The 20,119-nt window shown below is 49.1% G+C and overlaps 2 protein-coding genes and 1 pseudogene across 2 annotated transcripts in view; 1 reads left to right on the top strand and 2 right to left on the bottom strand.

The window, feature by feature from the left end:
• Positions 1–20,119, bottom strand: part of ST3GAL2 (ST3 beta-galactoside alpha-2,3-sialyltransferase 2) — a 50,962-nt gene that overhangs the window by 18,865 nt on the left and 11,978 nt on the right. The gene's annotated exons all lie outside the window — the stretch shown is intronic.
• LOC139033538 (chromobox protein homolog 1 pseudogene) lies at positions 9,715–10,923 on the top strand (annotated as a pseudogene).
• On the bottom strand, positions 17,837–18,253 carry LOC110139068 (large ribosomal subunit protein eL34-like). The gene has a single exon (XM_070462846.1). It carries the CDS (start codon positions 18,201–18,203, stop codon positions 17,850–17,852), a length of 354 nt encoding a protein of 117 aa, XP_070318947.1. The 5' UTR covers positions 18,204–18,253; the 3' UTR covers positions 17,837–17,849.

Here is a 20,119-nt window from a genome sequence, read left to right as displayed (position 1 = left end):
GCCCCTACTTGGGACAATCTTATTTCTTCCACTGAGGTTTAATTCACAGACAATAAGATGTAGAAGCCTTTCGATGTAGAGCTTAATGCATGTTTACCCATGTGTGTGTGTGTAAGCACCCAGAATAAAATACAGTGCATTTCCACACACAGCCATTCCCCTCCCCCGCCCAGGGGGCTCTCTTGTGCCCCTTTCTGGTCATCATTCACCGCTCTACCATTCTGCTGAGTCCTGTCATCATACACTAGGTTTACTTGAGTCTTGAACTTCATATAAACACTCCTGCCTGGCTGGCTTCTTTTGCTAACACAGTGTTTTGGAGATTCATCCATGTTGTATGTATCAGTAGTTTATTCTTATCCATGTTTGGACAGTGAGTTGTTTGCAATTTTTGGTTGCTATGAGTAAAGCAGCCTTGACCTTTCTGTACAAGTCATTTTGTGGACACATAGTCTCACTTCTCTGGGGTAAATACCTGGGAGTGGAATTATAGAGTCATATAGTACATACACCAGTATGTTTAACCTTACCAGAAATTATCAAATAGCTTTTCAGAGTGGCTGTAGCATAAGTTTCCACCAGTAATGAATGAGAGTATCATTTGTTTCATGGCCTGAGTATCTTCTATCTTTTTTAGTTATCCTTGTGGTTGTGTAGTAAACTCTAGTATTTCTACCACCAGATACACGTGAACATATGTACCAAGAGACATACATAAATGCTTAAGGCAGCACTGGCTAATAGCTGAAAACTGTCAACAACCCAAATGCCCATCAGAATAGGATGGATAAATTGTGGTCCATTCATGTCATATGGTAAACATGAATGAACTCCAGTTTCAGAAATAAACAGGGATGAATATGACCAAAAGGCTCTTATGCTGAGCAAAAAGAATAAGTCAGGGATACTTATTGTGTGAATTCATGAAAAGTTCAAAAGTATGCAACGCTAAGCAGTAAATTGTTTAAGCCTCTGTACAAAGATGATAAAACAACAGATAAAATCAGGGAAACACTGTAAAATTCAGGAAGTTTCCCTGGAGAGGAAGAAGAAAGGTAAGATAAGAAGGGCCTAAAAGAAAAGAAAAAAGAAGAAGAAGGGGCTATCAGGACGTTAGAAGTACTGGGAAATGTGTTACTCTTTAATCCAGGTAGGAAGAACAGAGTATTTTAAATTTTTATTCTTTAAGGAATTTTCATGATAGATACTATTCTGAATGTGTGATGAATTTCAGTATAAAATCTAATTTTTTATTTTTTTGCAGGTTAAAACATTTTTTTGCTAAGGGACGACTCTGGTTGCTGCGTAAGACTAGCAGGGCACCAGAGAGGAACTACTACAATATCCCAGGCAGTGGCGGTGGTGAGTAGCTGGATGTATTCTGAAGGATTTAACTGATGGGCTAGATGGAGAGTGGTGGCGGTGCCTGATTCATTCATGCAGAAAAGTCAGGAAAGAAATGGATTTGGGTGAGAGAAAAGGAAAAAAAAAAAAACCAACAAGAGTTCTGTTTACAACAGGTTAAATCTGAGATGCCCTTTAAATACCCATGTGGAAATGGCAACAGGCAGCAGGACGCAGATGCCGGAAGCCCATGGATGAGGTCAGAGCTGAAGTGATGCAGCGAGTCATCAGAGCATAGTTCATTTTAAAACTGCAGGATCAGAAGACAGTGTCGAGGGGAGCCCTGACACAGATAAGAGAAGGCTGTTGGCAGTGACCTTCACAATGGCTAGTCCAGAGGTATGGAGGGGGTGGACACCTGACTAGATGAGAAACAGCCAGCACACAGAAGAAAAAATGCAGCATCATTAGCTATCAGGGAGATGCATCTCAAAACCACAATCAGGGCTTCCCTGGTGGCCCAGCAGTGAAGAGTCCCCCTGCCAATGCAGGAGACATAGGTTCGACCCTGGGCCAGGAAGATTCCCCAGACCGTGGAGCAGCTAAACCCATGTACCAGAACTATTAAGCCTGTGCTCTGGAGCCCAGCAGCTGCAACCACTGAGCCAATGTGCCACAACTACTGAAACCCGGGAACCTGGAGCCCGTGCTCTGCAATAAGAGAAGCCTGTGCACTGCAACTAGAGAGCAGACCCTGCTCTTTGCAATTAGAGAACAGACCATGCAACAGCAAAGACCCAGGACAGCCAATAAATAAATAAAAATTAAAAAAATTTTTAAAGGAGAATGGTTAAAAAAATCCCACCAGATACCACCCACTAGAGTGGCTATAATAAAAAAAGACAGATAATAACAAATATTAGTGAAGATATGGAGAAACTGTGACTTTCATACATTGCTGGTGAGAATATGAAATGGTGCAGCCAGTTTGGAAAACAGTCTGGCAGTCAGAAGGTTAAACACAGTTACCACATGACTCAGCAATTCTAATCTTAGGTCTATAATTCAAGAGAAATGGAAACATATATCCACATAAAAACACATATACAAATGATTATAGAAAGAACTCAAGGTTCCATCAACTGATGAATAAACAAAATGTCTAATATCCATACAATGGAATCTTAGCCATACAAACAAAGCACTGATACAGGTTACATGCATGAACCTTGAAAACATGGTGCTAAGTGAACCCCCCCCCCAAAAAAAGAAAAAAGCCCAACACAAAAGCCTATCTACAATGTGATTCCATTTATGGGAAATGTCCAGAATAAAGTCAATTAGTGATTGCCCAGGGTTGGGGGTTAGAGGAAGTGCAGAGTGACTGTGAACAGGATGATGAAATGTTCTAAAATGGTCTGTGGCCTAAAATTGCACAACTATGTGACAAGACTAGAACCAACTCACTTGTACACTTGAAACGGACGAACTTTACGTGAGTTACATCTCAATAAAGGTGTCACCAAAAACCGGGCATGAGGTAAAGTGGAATGCGAGATGTGGAACGCGATATATAGAATGCTTGTATACTGATGGGGATGGTTCAGTAGGGGGAGAAGTTAATGCTGCAGGAAAAAGAGGTTAATGGAGAAGCAAAGTCCTGAGTAGCAGGACCAGGGCAGCAGGTGGGGGGAGCCAGTCCCACATGGACAGGGCTTACTAGCCTAGCAGGAGGCGAGGCAGGGCCCGGACTCAGGCATGGGGAGTGATGCGCCTTTACAGCTGGGGTTGGAGATTTACAGAGATAGATGAGAAGCAATCCTCTAAGAGAGGCGAGAAACGAGGGGGATTTGGTGGGAGGCAAGGCAATGCTAGGGTCGTCCAAGAGGGTTGTGGTTGCAAAGTTTAGCAAATCTGGTGAGACTGTTTAATGATAAATGCCCCCTGAAAGACTGGCTGAACTCAAGATTCTGAGGCTGAACAGAGGAACTGGCGACCAGAATCCAGAAGGTCGGGGGCAGCCTTGACCCCTAGAGCCTTCTACCCAGTAGGGGGTGCAAGCCTGAACAACTACACCAATAGAAAGAACCAAGGGAAACCAAAGGAGGCCCTGGCCAGCTTACAGGTGGAAGAAAGGAAAAGCAGGCATACGGAACTGAGCAGAAAGCCAGCCCCAAAGGAGAACAGTGGGAACTGGGTTTTGGAGGCGAATGCGGTTTTAGAGCCAGTCTCTGGTCCGTTCCCAGGAGACAAGCCATCGAATTAACCTAATGAAGCACAGGATAGCACAGCCTCAGACCAGCGCAGCTGAACACAATCTTCTTGGCAGGCAGAGAAAAGAAACGTCAAAATAAGGAGCAGAGGCTGGGGGGGAGGGAGGCTGTTTGAAGCTGGAGGGGGTGGAGAGAAGGAAAGAAAATCCCAGCCCGAGACTGATAAAGCTCCCTCTTTCCACCCACTGACACACGGCCTAAGGATGTGTCCCAGAGCCTCAACGGAAAAGCATCAAGCCGCAGATTAGTACTCACATGTGTGATGCTCTCTGCGTTTCTGAGCATTCGCAGGCACAGCCTCTCATTCGGTAGTCACAGAAGTCCCAAGACAGCCGAACGAGGTCAGCCAGGCAGCGAGGGACGGAGCTTTAACGCTATCCCAGGGCCGATGGCTCCAAGGCCAGCGCTCCCTCCCCAGGCTCTCACTGCCTTCCTTACAGAGAGGCTTTTCCCACTTACTGAGGTACAATCATCAAAGCACGCCCTGTGTCCCAGAACCTGGCCACCGAGCAACCCAGCAAACTGCCTGCCTGCCTCCTGGGTGTGGCAACAGCAGGTGCCTTGGGGGGTCAGTCAAGACGCAGAGGAAGGGACCCACAGTCCCCCTTTCACACTCAACTGGAGCCCACGTCCTTGATCTGAGAACTGCTAGCTTGATCTCTGCATGCCTGGCTGCCTGAACTCATCCATTGCAAACACTGGCACCAGCCTCTGGCACAGACCCCTCAGTTATCCCAGTGACTCAGGCCCCCTCGCTCCCCAGTCACAACCCCTCCGGCAGTGTCTGCTTCAGGAGTCCGTCTTACTGCAGGACACCTCACTCTGACTGGATGTCCAGTCTGAGATCTCAGCTCCAGGACTGCTGACGCTGTCCAGAGTTGGCAGCCAGGAAACCAGAAAGCAAGGGCTAACACAGCTCTTCCAGCCTATGGTCGTCACTCTGGCTAACTTTCCAATAAGCCCGGGAGAAATAAAACATCAGTCTTCATTGAGAGAGGATCAATGGTGCAGCCTAAGAAACAGGCTCCAAGGGAGGGATGCTGAGCCCTGGGGCATGGGCAAGCAGCTGGGCAGGGGACGCGGGGTGCGGGGTCCCGGCGCTGCACCACACCTGCCCTTAAAGGAGTCCCTGCGTGGTGTGTTGGTGTCCTGTGGCAGGACAGAGTCCAGGACTTTGTTATACGCATCTACAGTAGGCAGGAAGCAGTCTGGAAAAGCAACACTATCTCAATAGCAAGGCAAAGCCAGACAGAAACAATTGCGGAGAGGCCAGAATACAGCACAAGGAATAAACAAGTTATTTAAAGAACAGAATCACTTGTACGGTGAAGGCTAGGGTGGTTCCTGTTAAGCCCATGTGTCCACTGACCAGTCTCTCCAGGCTTCAGACCACTCCTTATTTGCATTTTCTCTGGTAGTTGTTTAACACATGAGTATAACCCTTTACCCTGATGTATTTGGACTCATGTTACTGTCTCTCTTTCCTCTTTACTAGTTTTCCTTTAGTTCTCTTTCCTTTTCCTGCCTTGTTGGATTGACACATTACCCCTACTCCCACCACTTCTTTCCCTCCTGGGTTGGAAATCATATCCCTCTTCTTTCCTCTTTTAGTGGCTATCTTAAATTGCTAGCATATATACACTTTCTTAACGAGGCCTAAGGTTTTCAGTAATACTGTTCTATTTAACACGGCAGAAACCTGATGTGATTTAAGAACGGTGTTCCCTTCCTTACTGTACCTTATTCTTCCTTGCCTATGTGGTTAACAATTTTAGTTTACCTTCTTAAAATTAAAAAACCAAACTAGACACAGAATCCCTGTTTTTGTGTTTTGCCATCTGTGGCAGACACTGTTGGTTGCCTACCAGCAGCCACTCCCCCTTCTTTCCTGCCAACAGAGTCCTGATTTGGCTCAGGCGGCAAAGAACCCAGCCCCAGGAGACGAGGCAAGCCTGGACAGGCAGCCACAGTAAGCCCGTTCCCTTTTACCAGGAACTGGTGTAGGGACGAACCAGCTCGGGCCCATGAGACATAAGGAGGTATCTGCTGGGGCCTTCTTGGAAAGATTCTTCTTCCCAAAGAAGAGGCACATTAGAAAGCTTCCTTTTTCTTAGCATCCCCCTGTTTGGGAGGTTATATGGTGACGCTGTGCCACCTGGGGCTGTAGCAGCCATCTCAGCCATGAGGAGAAGGATCTCCCACCCTCAAGATGGCAGAGCAGAACAGTGGAATGACCCAGGGTTTTTCATATCAGTATTAGACCACTGCCCCAACCCTGGGACCCCCTAACGCCACACTTCTCATCATAAGCTTATTAAATATTTTCTGGAATTTAAGTCACTGTGGGTGACTGAATTATCTGAATACGCATTCCATAGTTAAATTTATCAACATATTATGTCAATTTCTGCACTCGATGTTGATGCTAGCAATCTCCTTCCCCCAAGTTTTGTTCTTACTAAAGTATACCTTTGGTAGTTCTTTTAGTCACTATCCACAGGTGATAAAACCATCTCAGCTGGGGAGGGAGATGGGAGGGAGGTTCAAAAGGAGGGGTATATATATACCTATGGCTGATTCATGTTGAGGTTTGACAGAAAATGATGAAATTCTGTAAAGCAATTATCCTTCTATTAAAAATAAATTCTTAAAAACTGTCTTAGCATGTCCAGAAATATCTTTATTTCTCCTCAGTCTTAAATGAGAGCTGAATATAGAATTCTAGCTTCCTTAAGACAGCCTTCTATCACCTCTGGCATTTAATGTTGATGAAATGTTGTCTGTCGGTCTAATTCTCATTTCTTTGAAATCTTTTATTTCTCTGTGAGTCCCCCCACCTGGTAGCTTTTAATATTTTCCCTTTATTCTTTTTTTTTCTTTGGCTGCACCACGCAGCTTGCAGGATCTTAGTTGCCCAGCCAGGAACTGAACCCGTGTTGCCTACAGTGGACATGCAGAGTCCTAACCACGGGACCACCAGTGAATTCCCATATTTTCCTTTTATTCTTTCTTGGGGGGAAGGGTAATAATTTACTCTACTCCCTTTATTCTTATCTGCAGTTTCATTGTATTACATCTAGCTATTTATTCTGTTTGATTGGAGAAGGAAATGGCAACCCACTCTAGTATTCTTGCCTGGAGAGTCCTGTGGACAAGAGTCCTGATGGGCTGCTGTCCATGGAGTCGCACAGAGTTGGACACGACTGAAGCAACTTAGCATGCATGCATGCCTTGGAGAAGGAAATGGCAACCCACTCCAGTGTTCTTGCCTGGAGAATCCCAGGGACGGGGGAGCCTGGTGGGCTGCCGTCTATGGGGTCACACACAGTCGGGCACGACTGAAGCAACTTAGCAGCAGCAGCAGCATTCTGTTTGGTATTCATGCTGTTACGTCAATTTTGGAATTCTTAGTCATTATCACTTCAAATGTTTTTCTGCCATTTCCTTGATTCGTATCTGGAACTCCTAACTAGACTTGTACTAAAGCCTGTCACTCTGTCCTCCATGTCTATCCTGCATTCTAAATTAATTCCTCAGCATGAGTGTCCAATTCATGATTTCTATGTGTCCAGGCTATAGTGATCCATCGTCTCAAGTTATAATTACACTATTTTTCAATGCTGTAATTTTTAGTTTTTTGTAATTTTTAATTTAAAATTTAATTTAAAATTTTCATATTCACCTATTGTTTCCTTTATGACTCCCCTTTCTTTTAATAAGTTTCTTGTTGCCCTAATTTCTTTGACGATCCTAACCTCTTTCTTTTTTTTTGAGATTGCATCCAAGTACTGCATTTTGGACTCTTTTGTTGACCATGATGGCTACTCCATTTCTTCTAAGGGATTCCTGCCCACAGTAGTAGATATAATGGTCATCTGAGTTAAATTCACCCATTCCAGTCCATTTTAGTTCACTGATTCCTAGAATGTTGATGTTCACTCTTGCCATCTCCTGTTTGACCACTTCCAATTTGCCTTGATTCATGGACCTAACATTCCAGGTTCCTATGCAATATTGCTTGCTTTACAGCATTGGACCTTGCTTCTATCACCAGTCACATCCACAACTGGGTATTGTTTTTGCTTTGGCTCCATCCCTTCATTCTTTCTGGAGTTATTTCTCCATTTATCTCCAGTAGCATAGTGGGCACCTACCGAGCTGGGGAGTTCCTCTTTCAGTATCCCATCATTTTGCCTTTTCATACTGTTCATGGGGTTCTCAAGGCAAGAATACTGAAGTGGTTTGCCATTCCCTTCTCTAGTAGACCATATTCTGTCAGACCTCTCCACCATGACCCATCCGTCTTGGGTGGCCCCACACGGCATGGCTTAGTTTCATTGAGTTAGACAAGACTGTGGTCCATGTGATCAGACTGGCTAGTTTTCTGTGACTATGGTTTTAGTGTGTCTGCCTTCAGATGCCCTCTTGCAACACCTACCATCCCTGCTTATTTAACTTATATGCAGAGTACATCATGAGAAATGCTGAGCTGGAAGAAGCACAAGCTGGAATCAAGATTGCTGGGAGAAATATCAATAACCTCAGATATGCAGATGACACCACCCTTATGGCAGAAAGTGAAGAGGAACTAAAAAGCCTCTTGATGAAAGTGAAAGAGGAGAGTGAAAAAGTTGGTTTAAAGCTTAACATTCAGAAAACTAAGATCATGGCATCTGGTCCCATCACCTCATGGGAAATAGATGGGGAGACAGTGGAAACAGTGTCAGACTTTATTTTTTTGGACTCCAAAATCACTGTAGATGGTGATTGCAGCCATGAAATTAAAAGACGCTTACTCCTTGGGAGGAAAGTTATGACCAACCTAGATAGCATATTAAAAAGCAGAGACATTACTTTGCCAACAAAGGTCTGTCTGGTAAAGGCTATGGTTTTTCCAGTGGTCATGTATGGATGTGAGTTGGACTGTGAAGAAAGCTGAGTGCCGAAAAATTGATGCTTTTGAACTGTGGTGTTGGAGAAGACTCTTGAGTCCCTTGGACTGCAAGGAGATCCAACCAGTCCATCCTAAAGAAGATCAGTCCTGGGTGTTCACTAGAAGAACTGATGCTGAAGCTGAAACTCGAGTACTTTGGCCACTTCAGGCGAAGAGTTGACTCACTGGAAAAGACCCTGATGCTGGGAGGGATTGGGGGCAGGAGAAGGGGACGACAGAGGATGAGATGGTTGGATGGCATCACCGACTCAATGGACATGGGTTTGAGTAGACTCCGGGAGTTGGTGATGGACAGGGAGGCCTGGCATGCTGCAATTCATGGGGTCACAAAGAGTCAGACACGACTGAGCGACTGAACTGAACTGAACTGAACCTGAACAGGGATTGAACCCATGCCTCCTACAGTGGAAGCATAGACCCCTAACCACTGGACCACCAGGGAATTCCCTTCTCACATGTTTCTGAGTATATAAGCTCATCCCTCCACCACCTAGGGGTTTTCGCCTTTGCCTCCCCAGGTCCTCTGGGTCTCCTGGTCTAGAATTACATCCTGCGGCACTAGCTCAGCTTAGGTCCGGGCTCTGACCCTGGGGTGTGCCTAGGTAGGCATCTTCATGATGAGCCACAGCCCCAGGAACGGATGGCACCGCCAGTTTCCCCGCCCCCGGGTGGCAGCAGTGTGCCCAGCGCTAGTTCCATGCTTTGTGTGGAGCACTTCGGAGCTGCTACTCCAGATGTCCAATTGCTCCTGCCAACACCCAGACTCAGAGACCAGCAGGGCTGCAGCGTCTGCCCTGCTCGCCCGAGTGTTCTTGCTCCTCTTCTCATTACAGGGGTGTTTATCATTTTATGTGGGGAGGGAGGGGGAGGACCTGATGATGTTTTCAGTTTTTTGTCTTTTTTACGTATCACTGCTATGTGTTTAGAGTATACATTTACAGTGCCATCTTGACTGGATGAGCTGGACTAAATTATCCGTACCAAGGAACTAGAACTCCTTGCCGATACCCATCTCCCGAGAAGGCATATCAAACCCTCTCTAATGGGATTCACAGAACTCCAGCCAGGACACTGAGGGAAGCTCACTGAGACGGCCTGGGGTAAGCTAAGCAAACGCTCCAGTTAAAACTGCTCTCTCGGTTGGCAAGGGCCTGCGGTACGCCGCTTCAGTGAGGGGGCTCGACAGTGGTCACCCGGCTTGTTGCTTTTCTGGTCGCCACTCCCCCGGCCGGCCGGACAAGACCCGCCAGTAGCGCGGCACCGATTCCTCTCGGGCTTGTGGGCGCTGCTCTGAGCAGCGTCATCCTTTATACCAGAAAGCTGGCGGGCACTATGGGGAAAAAACAAAACAAGAAGAAAGTGGAGGAGGTGCTAGAAGAAGAGGAGGAAGAGTATGTGGTGGAGAAAGTCCTAGACCGCCGAGTGGTGAAGGGCAAAGTGGAGTACCTGCTGAAGTGGAAGGGGTCCTCAGATGAGGATAACACATGGGAACCAGAAGAGAACCTGGATTGCCCTGACCTCATTGCTGAGTTTCTGCAGTCACAGAAAACAGCACACGAGACAGATAAATCAGAGGGAGGCAAGCGCAAAGCTGATTCTGATTCGGAAGATAAGGGGGAGGAGAGCAAACCAAAGAAGAAGAAAGAAGAGTCAGAAAAGCCACGAGGCTTTGCCCGGGGTTTGGAACCAGAGCGGATTATTGGAGCTACGGACTCCAGTGGAGAACTCATGTTCCTAATGAAATGGAAGAACTCTGATGAGGCTGACCTGGTTCCCGCCAAGGAAGCCAATGTCAAGTGCCCGCAGGTTGTCATATCCTTCTATGAGGAAAGGCTGACGTGGCATTCTTACCCCTCAGAGGATGATGACAAAAAAGATGATAAGAATTAACTTTCTTGAATACCAGCCCCTGTCACATCTGACTGTGGGTTTCAAGTGGGGAAAGAAGGAGTTCTACTTGTCTTGACACCATAAAGGTGGCTTGAGAAGATGTCCTTTGAAGAGCCAGTATAGTTTCTGTGCCCTACAGCAGCCCAAGTGCTTTAAAGCCGTTCCATGCTGTATAGTTTGCACACCCATCCCGGTGGAGGGGAAGGAGGGTCAGTGTTTCAAGGCAACCCGTTCTGAACTTTGCTTAAAAAAAAAAAGCAAAGGGCCTTCTATGAAGGACAAAACGCAGAATGGGATGTGGGAGAGCAAGAGATACTGTAAATCTTCAAAGAGCATCTCCACAACCCACACAGCCTTCTTCCCGATAGTGTTAACTCTGCATTTTTACAGCGTAGCATGTGTGTAGTTTTTGGCTATTACTGGTGTATTATTTGGGGTGGGTGGGGTGGGGTGGGAAAGAAGGGAGATGGGTTAGGATCATTTTTGTTAAAATTTGGGGAAATGGTGAAACAAAAGAAAGAACAACTAATGATGATTGGGTTCTGTGTCCAGAATATTGTATCCTTTCAAAAAATGTCATTGGCAACCTAAATGAGGACTGTGAGAGACTGTTTAAAAGCTGTGAATGCCTGAAACTTAGAAGCCAAGGTATTCCCTGCCTGAGCTTAATGCTGTTCCCAACAAAGGACTAAGAAGCTACCAAAGCTGCCATTTGGGGGATGGAAACTGGTTGAGGAGGAAAAGTCTTATTGGAGTGTATACACAGGCAGATCATTCTGTCTTAGAGGTGCTACTTATGAAACTGACAAGAAGACCCTTTCTTTTCCTTTTGTGAAGTTACCAATATCAGCTTCTCCATCCAAGCCACTGGTGAAGTATTTAGGGAAGGGCAGAGAGTGGTATAGGAGGTAAGTGAGTAGGGAAAGACAAGGGCCGGTGCTCATAGGGTGGAAAACTCTTGGAGCCTCTGTTTTTTGAACTTTGAAACCACTGGTGGCAGGGTTCAGTCACTGACAGCACAAGTTCAAGAGTTGAATGATTTCAAAAGCCCTGGTCTCAGGAGAAGATTTAATTTTCATACTGGGGCAGTGGTTCACTTTAAAACAAAACAAATTTTTTAATCCTAAGAATTAACTAAAATCCAAAACGCTGTCTTGAGTCATGAGATCCATCAGTTGTTGACATCGTCTTGACCTGCATCTAGAACTCCATTGTAATTTTTAGGCGTGTGATAGGTTTTTGTGAAAACTTTTGTTTAAATGTAAACTTCATATCAACACTGTCAGTTTTTTGTCTTAATAAAACTATATAGATTTATAAAAAAAAAAAAAAAAACTGCTCTCTCATCCCCACCGCATCTCCACCCCAATCCACCGTGGGGCGGCCGCAGGGGTGGGCAGACACCCAGTCCCACGCCTTCAGCCCCTCTTCCACACCACTTCAGCATCTACCAGTGTTTTACCTGGCCAGGGAAACTTGCATACTGGCCACATGGACACTCTTGATGAAAGGCCCATCTGACTCCCTTCAAGACCCCAGCCCCCTGCAGCAGGCCCAGTCTTTAGTCTCAATTACATCAGGACGGCAGTGAATTCGGGAGCCAAATTCTACTCCCAGCTATCATCAGGCAGCTCGACACTTTTTCTTTCCAGGACAAGGTTCTTGAACAATCAGAGGAAGGCTCTCCCATGCTCTCCTTCCTCTCTGATTATTTCCTGTTTGTTTCCTGCTGACCATCACTTTGACTTCCAAGCCACTGTGACCTACCTTCTTGACTCAGACCCTTCCACTGTTTGTTTTTTCCAGCAGCTAATGGATTCTGAAGGTTCCGCCCTCAGCTCTTTTCCTCCTTTGCCTCTCTATGCGCCCCTTCCAAATAGGAGCCTGCCCTTCTACCCTAGACTCCAGACCTACATTCTCAATCGCCTCTTTAGCCAAGGGGCATTTCAGACTTAAACGCATCACCTTCCTGCATTCAAAAGCATATGAGATGGAGACACAGCACTCTCATTCACACGGCAAAGGTCAGGCTCACAGAGCACCCAGAGACCCCCTAAACCAGGCCACCCTCCCAAGCCTCATCTCTCACCATGCCCATTCCTCTCGGGTTATGAGCTAATTTGGACCATAGGCCAAATCTAGCCCACATTTATTAAGATCCTACACAAAACCTAAAAAGACACAGACATGCTATTTAATTCATTACTTAGCACTGGCCTTTGTATGGCAGGCATCAAAAAATATTTGTCCATAGATGGGAGAGATAATTTCGAAGTTTATCGATTAAATATATACACACTACTATGTATAAAACAGAGAATCAACAAGGATCTACTACATGGCACAGGAATCTCTACTCAATATTCTATAATAATCTATACAGAAAAAGATTTTCTGAAAAAGAAGGGATATATGTATAACAAAAACACTTTGCTCTATACCTGAAACTAACACAACATTGTAAATCAACTAGACTCCAATATAAAATAAAAATTTTTTAAAAATTGTTCAACTGAATATCATCTCTGTATATAACCACAGGGTTGTAAGAAGCAGAAGAAATAAGGGTAATAAAAAACGCTCTGAAACCACTTTCATAAATCATTGTGTAAATGTGCAAAGGGAAACGATCATTATAATCAGCCCCCACTCTTACGCCTATGACAGTCTAGAAACAAAAGCTTTCTCTGACTTCTTGCAGACCACCAGGAAACATGAGGCCTCAAGTACAAACCAGATATCACAAGTCAGAGGCAAGGAGAAAGGTGAGCGTATAAAAGCTAAGGGGGCTGCCTGGATGGGAGGAATGGCTGAGGCAGCCCGCTCCTCAGTTTCTACCAGCAGAGACACCAGGACTGCTAGACACACCTCTCTCTGGTCCGACCCTAAGCACCACAGGCTACTGGCTAGGTTCTCTCGAGCTGGGACTTGTCAGATCTCACAACCGCCCACCCCAGCTCAGAGTCCTACCCAGTCAAGCCTTCCAAAATGTGGGGGGAAAAAAAGCACCTAAAAAGCTTGGCTTCAGATTCTGGTTTTGCCACCTGTCAGCTAAGAACCATTTAACCTTTCTGATCCATGCCCTTTTCTGTAACATGGAGATACCGTGTATCTTGGAGAGCTTCTGTAAGGATTAGAGAGCCAGAAAACTTCCCGTGCTCCCAGGCTGGGCAGGTGGGGGCCACGGTTCGGCCAGTCCCACCCCAGCCCCCGCCTCCCAGGCCAGGACAGCCAAGGTCTCGCCCCAGAGCTCCATCCTGTGCCTAAGCAGAAGCACTGCCTGCCCGACCTCCGACCCCCACAGCGGCAGCTTCCGGGGGCGGGGCGGGCAGCAGGGGCCTGAGGTCTCAGCGCCAGTCGCCCCGCGGACCTTCACCCCCCCAGCCGCGCAGTAAGGAACACTGTGTCCATCCTGCGGCAGAGCCTGGGGGCCACGGAGCCTGTCACCTGTGCCTGGCTTCATCACACATTCACACAAGCCGCCCTGAGCCGGTCCCTGTTTTTTTCAGCGGTGCTGTGTGGAATGTCGGATCTTAGTTTCCCCAACCAGGGATAAAATCCATACCCACTGCATTGGAAGCTTGGGGTCTTAACCGTTAGATCGCCAGGGAAGTCCCTCAGCTGGTTCTAAACAGCTCACCGAGGTCCGTCCCGTACTTGGCCACCTCTGTGACTCTCTAGACACACGTTGGCAACAAGATTCTACAAAAGACAAAGTTAATAAGAGGGTTTCTTCACAGGGCTGAAAGCCTCTGACATTGAGAGGCAGGAGGTGGACTTCCCCGACAGTTCAGTGTCAAGACAGTGCTGCCAATGCAGGAGGCATGGGTCTCATCCCTGGTTGAAGAAGATCCTGATTGCTGTGTGGCAGTCTCCCCCACGCCAAAGAAAAAGAAAGAGAAAGAGAGAGGCAGCAGATGCTGAAGTTAAGAGACTGGGAGAGAGATCTTTGAGGACTTCTGGAGGCAAAGGGAGTGGGATGAGTAAATGGATAAATGGTGGCCTGGGGCAAGCCAGTGAGCAGTCTGGAGAACCTGAGGTCTAGACCTGATTGCCCAACTCTGCTTCCCTAAGGCAGTTAAACATGACCACACCGCCTACCAGGGCCAGGTGACAAGGGTGCTTGAGTCAGCTCTGATTGTCTTTAAAGATAGGGTTCAAGGCGCCAGGTGGCTCGGCTGTTAATCAGGGTTTACGATTTAGACCTCAGTCATACCAGAGATGTAATGAAGACCTGCAGAGCTGCCACCGAGCCCTCCGTCTCCTTCTGCCCCTTGTCTGGGTGTCTAGGGGACGTTTCATATTTCAAGAGCAAAGCAGAGGATGTGTTTGTTCAACAAGCATCTCCTGCACCCGGGAGCGGCAGGTGGCACAGAAGGGCCCAGCCCTCCCCCTCCTGAGCAGCTGTATCACTGACCCTGCAGCAAAGCTCCTTCTCTGGCCTCGCAGCTCTTGCTCCTTTAAGGAGCAGAGCAATGTGAATCCCATTCTGAGGCGGCTCCACCAGCCCCTCTGGTCCACCTACCATCCAGGGCTCCCTGGTTTTGCCGGCCAGGCTCCCCCTAGGAGAGCTGCCCTTCCAAGGGCATGCCAAGGGCAGCCAACCCTAAAGACCAGCTCCTGGCCTTGCTGTTAAAGAAGATGGAGCTGGGGATGGCCTACCCCAGAGGACTTAGGGGGGCATAACCGGAGCAATGCCTACAGCTAGAACGGGTGTGGTGGGCAGAGCCGAGGGCTTCCAGAAGGAAGGGGTGAGTCAGATCCTCAGCTCCTAGACTCTGGGGAGAAGGACAATGCTTATCATCCAGCTCACGCTCATGAAAGACAGCACTCTGCTCTTCTCAGGAACATGGGTTAATCCAATCCTTCTCAACACCGGTTCCCCCAAACGCGCACACACCCTCTGCCCTGGGTGGGAGGGCAGGTGTAGGTTTAATAGAGGGTTTAGAAGAGAGGCTCACGGCATTCCATTGCCCCTGCTGGAACTGAGTGAACAGGAAGAGGAGTAGATAGTTTCTCCGCGTAACCAACCTCCATCTCCCCAACGCGTGCACCCACAGGGTGGGGGACCAGCCAGGGAACCCAGACAGCTGCCTGCAGCACTCCCGGCAAGGGCGTGCAGGCTGAGAAGGAAGCTCCAGGGGCTGCACGCAAAGGGCAAACGTTCTCTCCCTCATCTCCAACCAGCGCTCTGAGATGGCACCCCAGGAATCCTGCATCTGATCACTGCCGCCCTCCCACCGGGGAAGGGACAGGACTGGTGCTTCCGTTCCCCACCACTGCCCTGGTCCGCGCCCTCCCCAGCCTGCACCCGGCGCGGGGTTCTGGATAGGGCTCTCCACCCAGCACCAGAGGCCTGGGGAGGCTGGCAACCTGAAGAAGCTGATGGAGAAGGCTGGAGCTAGGGTCTACACTAGTCCTGCCAGTGCACACCCAGGGAAGGGAGAAGTTGTGCTTCTAGAGGCCTCCAGGCCACCATCTCCATGACTCCCAATTCCAGCCAGGCTAGAGTTGAAGGATTCATCTTAAAACTCTAGCGTCTACCCCTGTATCTTTTGTGGGATGGCGGGGGGAAGAGAGAATGCCAGAGAAGAGGTCCTACCTAAAGGACCAGCACCGTGACCCTGCAGGAGAGGAGCCCAGGAGGCAGGTGACCGATGCTTTGAGGGCAAGGCAGTCCGCAGGACCCGGGTCTGTGTCCTCACAGCACACACACGATTCAGCAGGACTACAGGCCCTCAGCAACCAGAGGGCAGACACCAGCTCCTCCTGGGCGCACAGTGGGACGGACCTGACCCACAGCTCTGATCCGTGGGACCAGCTCCAGCCCCCAGGAATGCTCACAGAGCTCCTGGGACGTGACGGTCCAGAAGCAATGCTTCCAGGAAAACAGCAGCCCCAGTTCCAGGGTTCTCCAGCCCCCCAGCCCAGGGGGGAAGTAAGGAACACACTATCCGTTCGGGCCAGCATCATGCTTGAAGGTGCGAGTGAGAACAGGGCTGTGTCCTCTGCGCCAGCACTGTGTCAACCTCCTCCCCTTGGTCAGGATACCCTCGGGATACCTTGGTTGGAACCTTTCAATCCTCACGACCCAGCCAAGCCACCCAGGTGGGAAGTCTGCCAAGCTGCTGGAACCAGGCAACATCATGAAGGGGACGGCCAGGGCTGCAGGACAGAGTCCTACTTTGTCAGCTGCAAATTTCTCTAAATGGCTCCAGCAGGGGAGGGCCAGTGGATTGTAGACAACCTCCTGTATTCTATCCATCCTGCCCCCACATTTCCTTATCAGGTGGCAGTTTCTTTTGATTTTTCTCTGGCTTCATCTCAACACCGGGAATGAAATGGGACCACCTTGCGTGCTGGTGAGGTGTGGAGGCCCGTCGGGGCACCACTCATAAGCCAGGCAGGAGGCGGACCAGAAACGCCGATCTGTGGTCAGGTGCTTATCTCCTTTATCAGGACTAGAGGACTTCAAAGTGTTCTCTGCTGTTTTTTAACCCAGAACAATCTTTCACCCAACTCACCCAGAAACTTTCATCAACCAGGCCAACTTATCAGTTTCTATTCCGGGTGCCCAGTGGGAAGGAGGAGCCAGGTGGTGAGACCAGATGCTGGAGGAGGCACCAGCCCTCTGAAGCAGCTCACGGGCTAAGCGGGGCCTGAGCACCGTGTCAAGAGAATGCCTTCCTGTTACAAGGCTTACTTAGGATAAATGAGGCGGCACTGTTACAGGTACAGCCCAGTCGGTGCCAATTCTCTGGGGGACCTTGGGAAGGTTCCCTCAGAGTCAACCCTAAAGGAAATCAACCCTGAATATTCACTGCAAAGGACTGATACTGAAGCTGAAGCTCCAATGCTTTGGCCACCTGATGCAAAGAGCTGACTCACTGGAAAAGACTGGTGCTGGGAAAGATTGAAGGCAAAAGGAGAAGGTAGAGGATGAAATGGTTAGGTAGCATCATTGACTCAATAGACAGGAATTTTGAGCAAACTCTGGGAGACAGCGGACAGGGGAGACTGGCATGCTCTAGTCCCAGGGGTTGCAAAGAGTCAGACACAACTTAGCAACGGAATAATAATGAGAAGAGATGACCCACCTGCTCCAGGGAGGACTCAAGGCAGGATAGGCACCAGGGCTCCTTAGACAGGGACACAGGTCAGCCCTAGGAGACCAGAGTCTCTGGAAGAAAGGCATGCAGAGGTGCACTCCATGCTAGGGGAGCATATCTCCAGTGGGGAACAGTACCCCCAAAACCCTGGGAACAAACCAGGAACCTGTCCCTTGCGAGCCAGACTGTTTTTAGTCTTCATACACCTTATCTTTAGCTTTCTTTTATTCTCCTTTTATATTTATTTTTTTTATTTATTACTCAAAAATGGTTCATTTTTTATTTAGCTTTCTGACTCTGTGCTTGTGCTTTCAATACTTTCACAACGATCTTCTGCTCTTCAATAAGGAAAGCGCGCTTGATCCTGTCCCAGACACATTTAGCACACATGGAACCACCATAGGCTCGGCTGACGTGTTTCTTCGTTTTAGACAACCTCATGAGAACTTTAGGTCTCACAGCACGAACGCCTCTAAGTCGGCCTGGGCACACACCACATGCAGATTTTGGTGCTTTCCCAACCTTCTTGGTATAAAGGTAAACAATTCTATTACCAGGGGTTCGGGACAGCCTGGTTTTGTTAGAGGCTGTATTGTAGGACAGCCTACGACGGTACGTCAGACGCTGCACCATGCTGAATGCCTCTAGATGCCGTCCCCGGAGGAGTCCTTTTATATTTATTGATGTCTTTTGGAAAGGTCAGCCTGTGACAGCTATGTTAATGAAAACCCAAAGGAGGTGTCTGCATCCACGCCTGGACCAGGAGATTAAAGGGAGTGATGTCGTCTCTCTCCCCCAGGACTGGAGGTGCAGAGAAGCCCAGGAGTGGGCCCCTCGCTCAGCCTGTGTTCTCCGGAGTCATCTCTCCAGCAGAAAAGGAGAGCTGTGCCACCCAGGCAGAGGCCCTGAGCTTGCGCCCTTCCCAGTGCCACTGAGGCGCTCCCAGCACCAACCCCACGGACGCACTCGTGCCTGTGCCCGCACCAGTCCTGGGTCACTAACAGTCAGCTCCAGGGGGCAGAAAGCAGGTGGCTGGGAAACTGTCGGGACCAGTGCACACCTGCTTCCATTCCTCCCCAGCCCCAGCTAAGCCACCGTCCTTGTCACCGATGAGCTAATAATACACTGTGAGTGACTCAGGTAGGACCCCTGCGGGGAAAGAAACCCCCCCCCCCCACAAGGTTGCTAGGCAGGTAATCCGCTTTACCAATTCAGCCAAGTGGCAATGTCGGCTGCCGTGAGGACCGCAAAGGTGGCCTTCCCCTCGCCCTGCCTCGGGCCCCTTGCCCCGGGGTGAGGGGAGCCAGGCTGCGGAGCAAGGAGCCCTCCCCAGTCCCATCTGCAGAGAGTGGTGACCCTCCCAGACTCGGCCTGAGTTATACACTCCATGCTAAGATAATAACTGTCATGACGTCCTGACATTGCTGGTCAGGATGTCCAGTAATCATGGGCATCATGACATCACTGGTGTCAGCTCTGGGGAGCATGGAGAGGAGGAACAGGGACACCAGGGTCCACCATGAGAGCCCCGAGGGAGGGATGCCTCTTGACTGACTTAATTACGTGCCCTGGGGTTTCCAGGGGCTGGCCAACACGATGGTGCCCGTCTGGAGCTTGGGTTGTACGGGTGACCGGGGCTGTGAAGAGGGGGGCCCAGGGCCTCCTCCCAAGCCCGAGGCAGCCCCACTTCAACACACGCTTGTGAGTTTAGCCTAGTGGACTCTGGACTCCAGTTCCAGGACTGGCTCTATCTGAAAGTTGGCGAGTCTGGGCAAATCATACCTTTCTGGTACTCAGGTCTTCTGTCTGTAAAATGGGTATGGTGACACCCACTGCCCTCCTTACCTCACAGTCACTGTCAAGATGCAGTGAGTGATGACTGTAAGCTACAAGGCACTACATACCCAAGGTACCGCTGGGTTTCAGCATCACAGAGGGGAGGGGGCAGGGACGCGCGCAGACACCATGGACCCGCCTGCGGGAGCAGGAGGCCTGGCCCAGACTGGCCGATCTCTGAGAACAGGACCCCAGACAGAAACAGGTGGGCCAGAGAGCCTGCGGGAGCCAAGCATGCGGGGCAGACAGAGTGCTCTGGCCAGGCCGGGTCGGCCGACAGCTCAGGAGACTAGCCATTCTCCTAGGTCTGTGGTGGGCTCACCCCGTGGGGCTTTGTCCGCTTTGTTTTTGGCCACAGCACACGGCTTGAAGGAGCTCAGCTCCTCATCAGGGATTGCATTTGGGTCCTCAGCAGTGAAAGTGTGGCGTCCTAGCCACTGGAGCGCCAGGGAATCCCCACAGAGCTCTTTCCACAACACCCCACTCTTGGCTCTGCCAGGCTGAGTCAAACCTCTGTACCCCCACAAATGGGAAGTGACAGGCACTGAGGCCAAAATCGTCTCTGTAGCTGAAACCAGCACCGCTGACCTGAGCACCATCTTCAAAGGGAGGGGACAGGGCGGGGGGTGGGGCACGGCCCTGTCCAGCAGGAAGCACAGTGGCCCTGGAGCTGCGTCCTTACAGGGTCTCAGCAGGAAACTCACGGCAGGGTG

The sequence above is a fragment of the Odocoileus virginianus genome, unplaced genomic scaffold (assembly GCF_023699985.2).
Source record: "Odocoileus virginianus isolate 20LAN1187 ecotype Illinois unplaced genomic scaffold, Ovbor_1.2 Unplaced_Scaffold_15, whole genome shotgun sequence".
In the NCBI taxonomy this organism is placed as follows: Eukaryota; Metazoa; Chordata; class Mammalia; order Artiodactyla; family Cervidae; genus Odocoileus; species Odocoileus virginianus.
Note: the sequence above shows the minus strand (reverse complement) of the source record. Positions and strands in the feature narration are given on the sequence as shown.

Excerpts from the sequence above, each read along its gene's own strand:
- LOC110139068 (XM_070462846.1), bottom strand. The coding sequence starts at position 18,203 with ATGGTGCAGCGTCTGACGTACCGTCGTAGGCTGTCCTACAATACAGCC.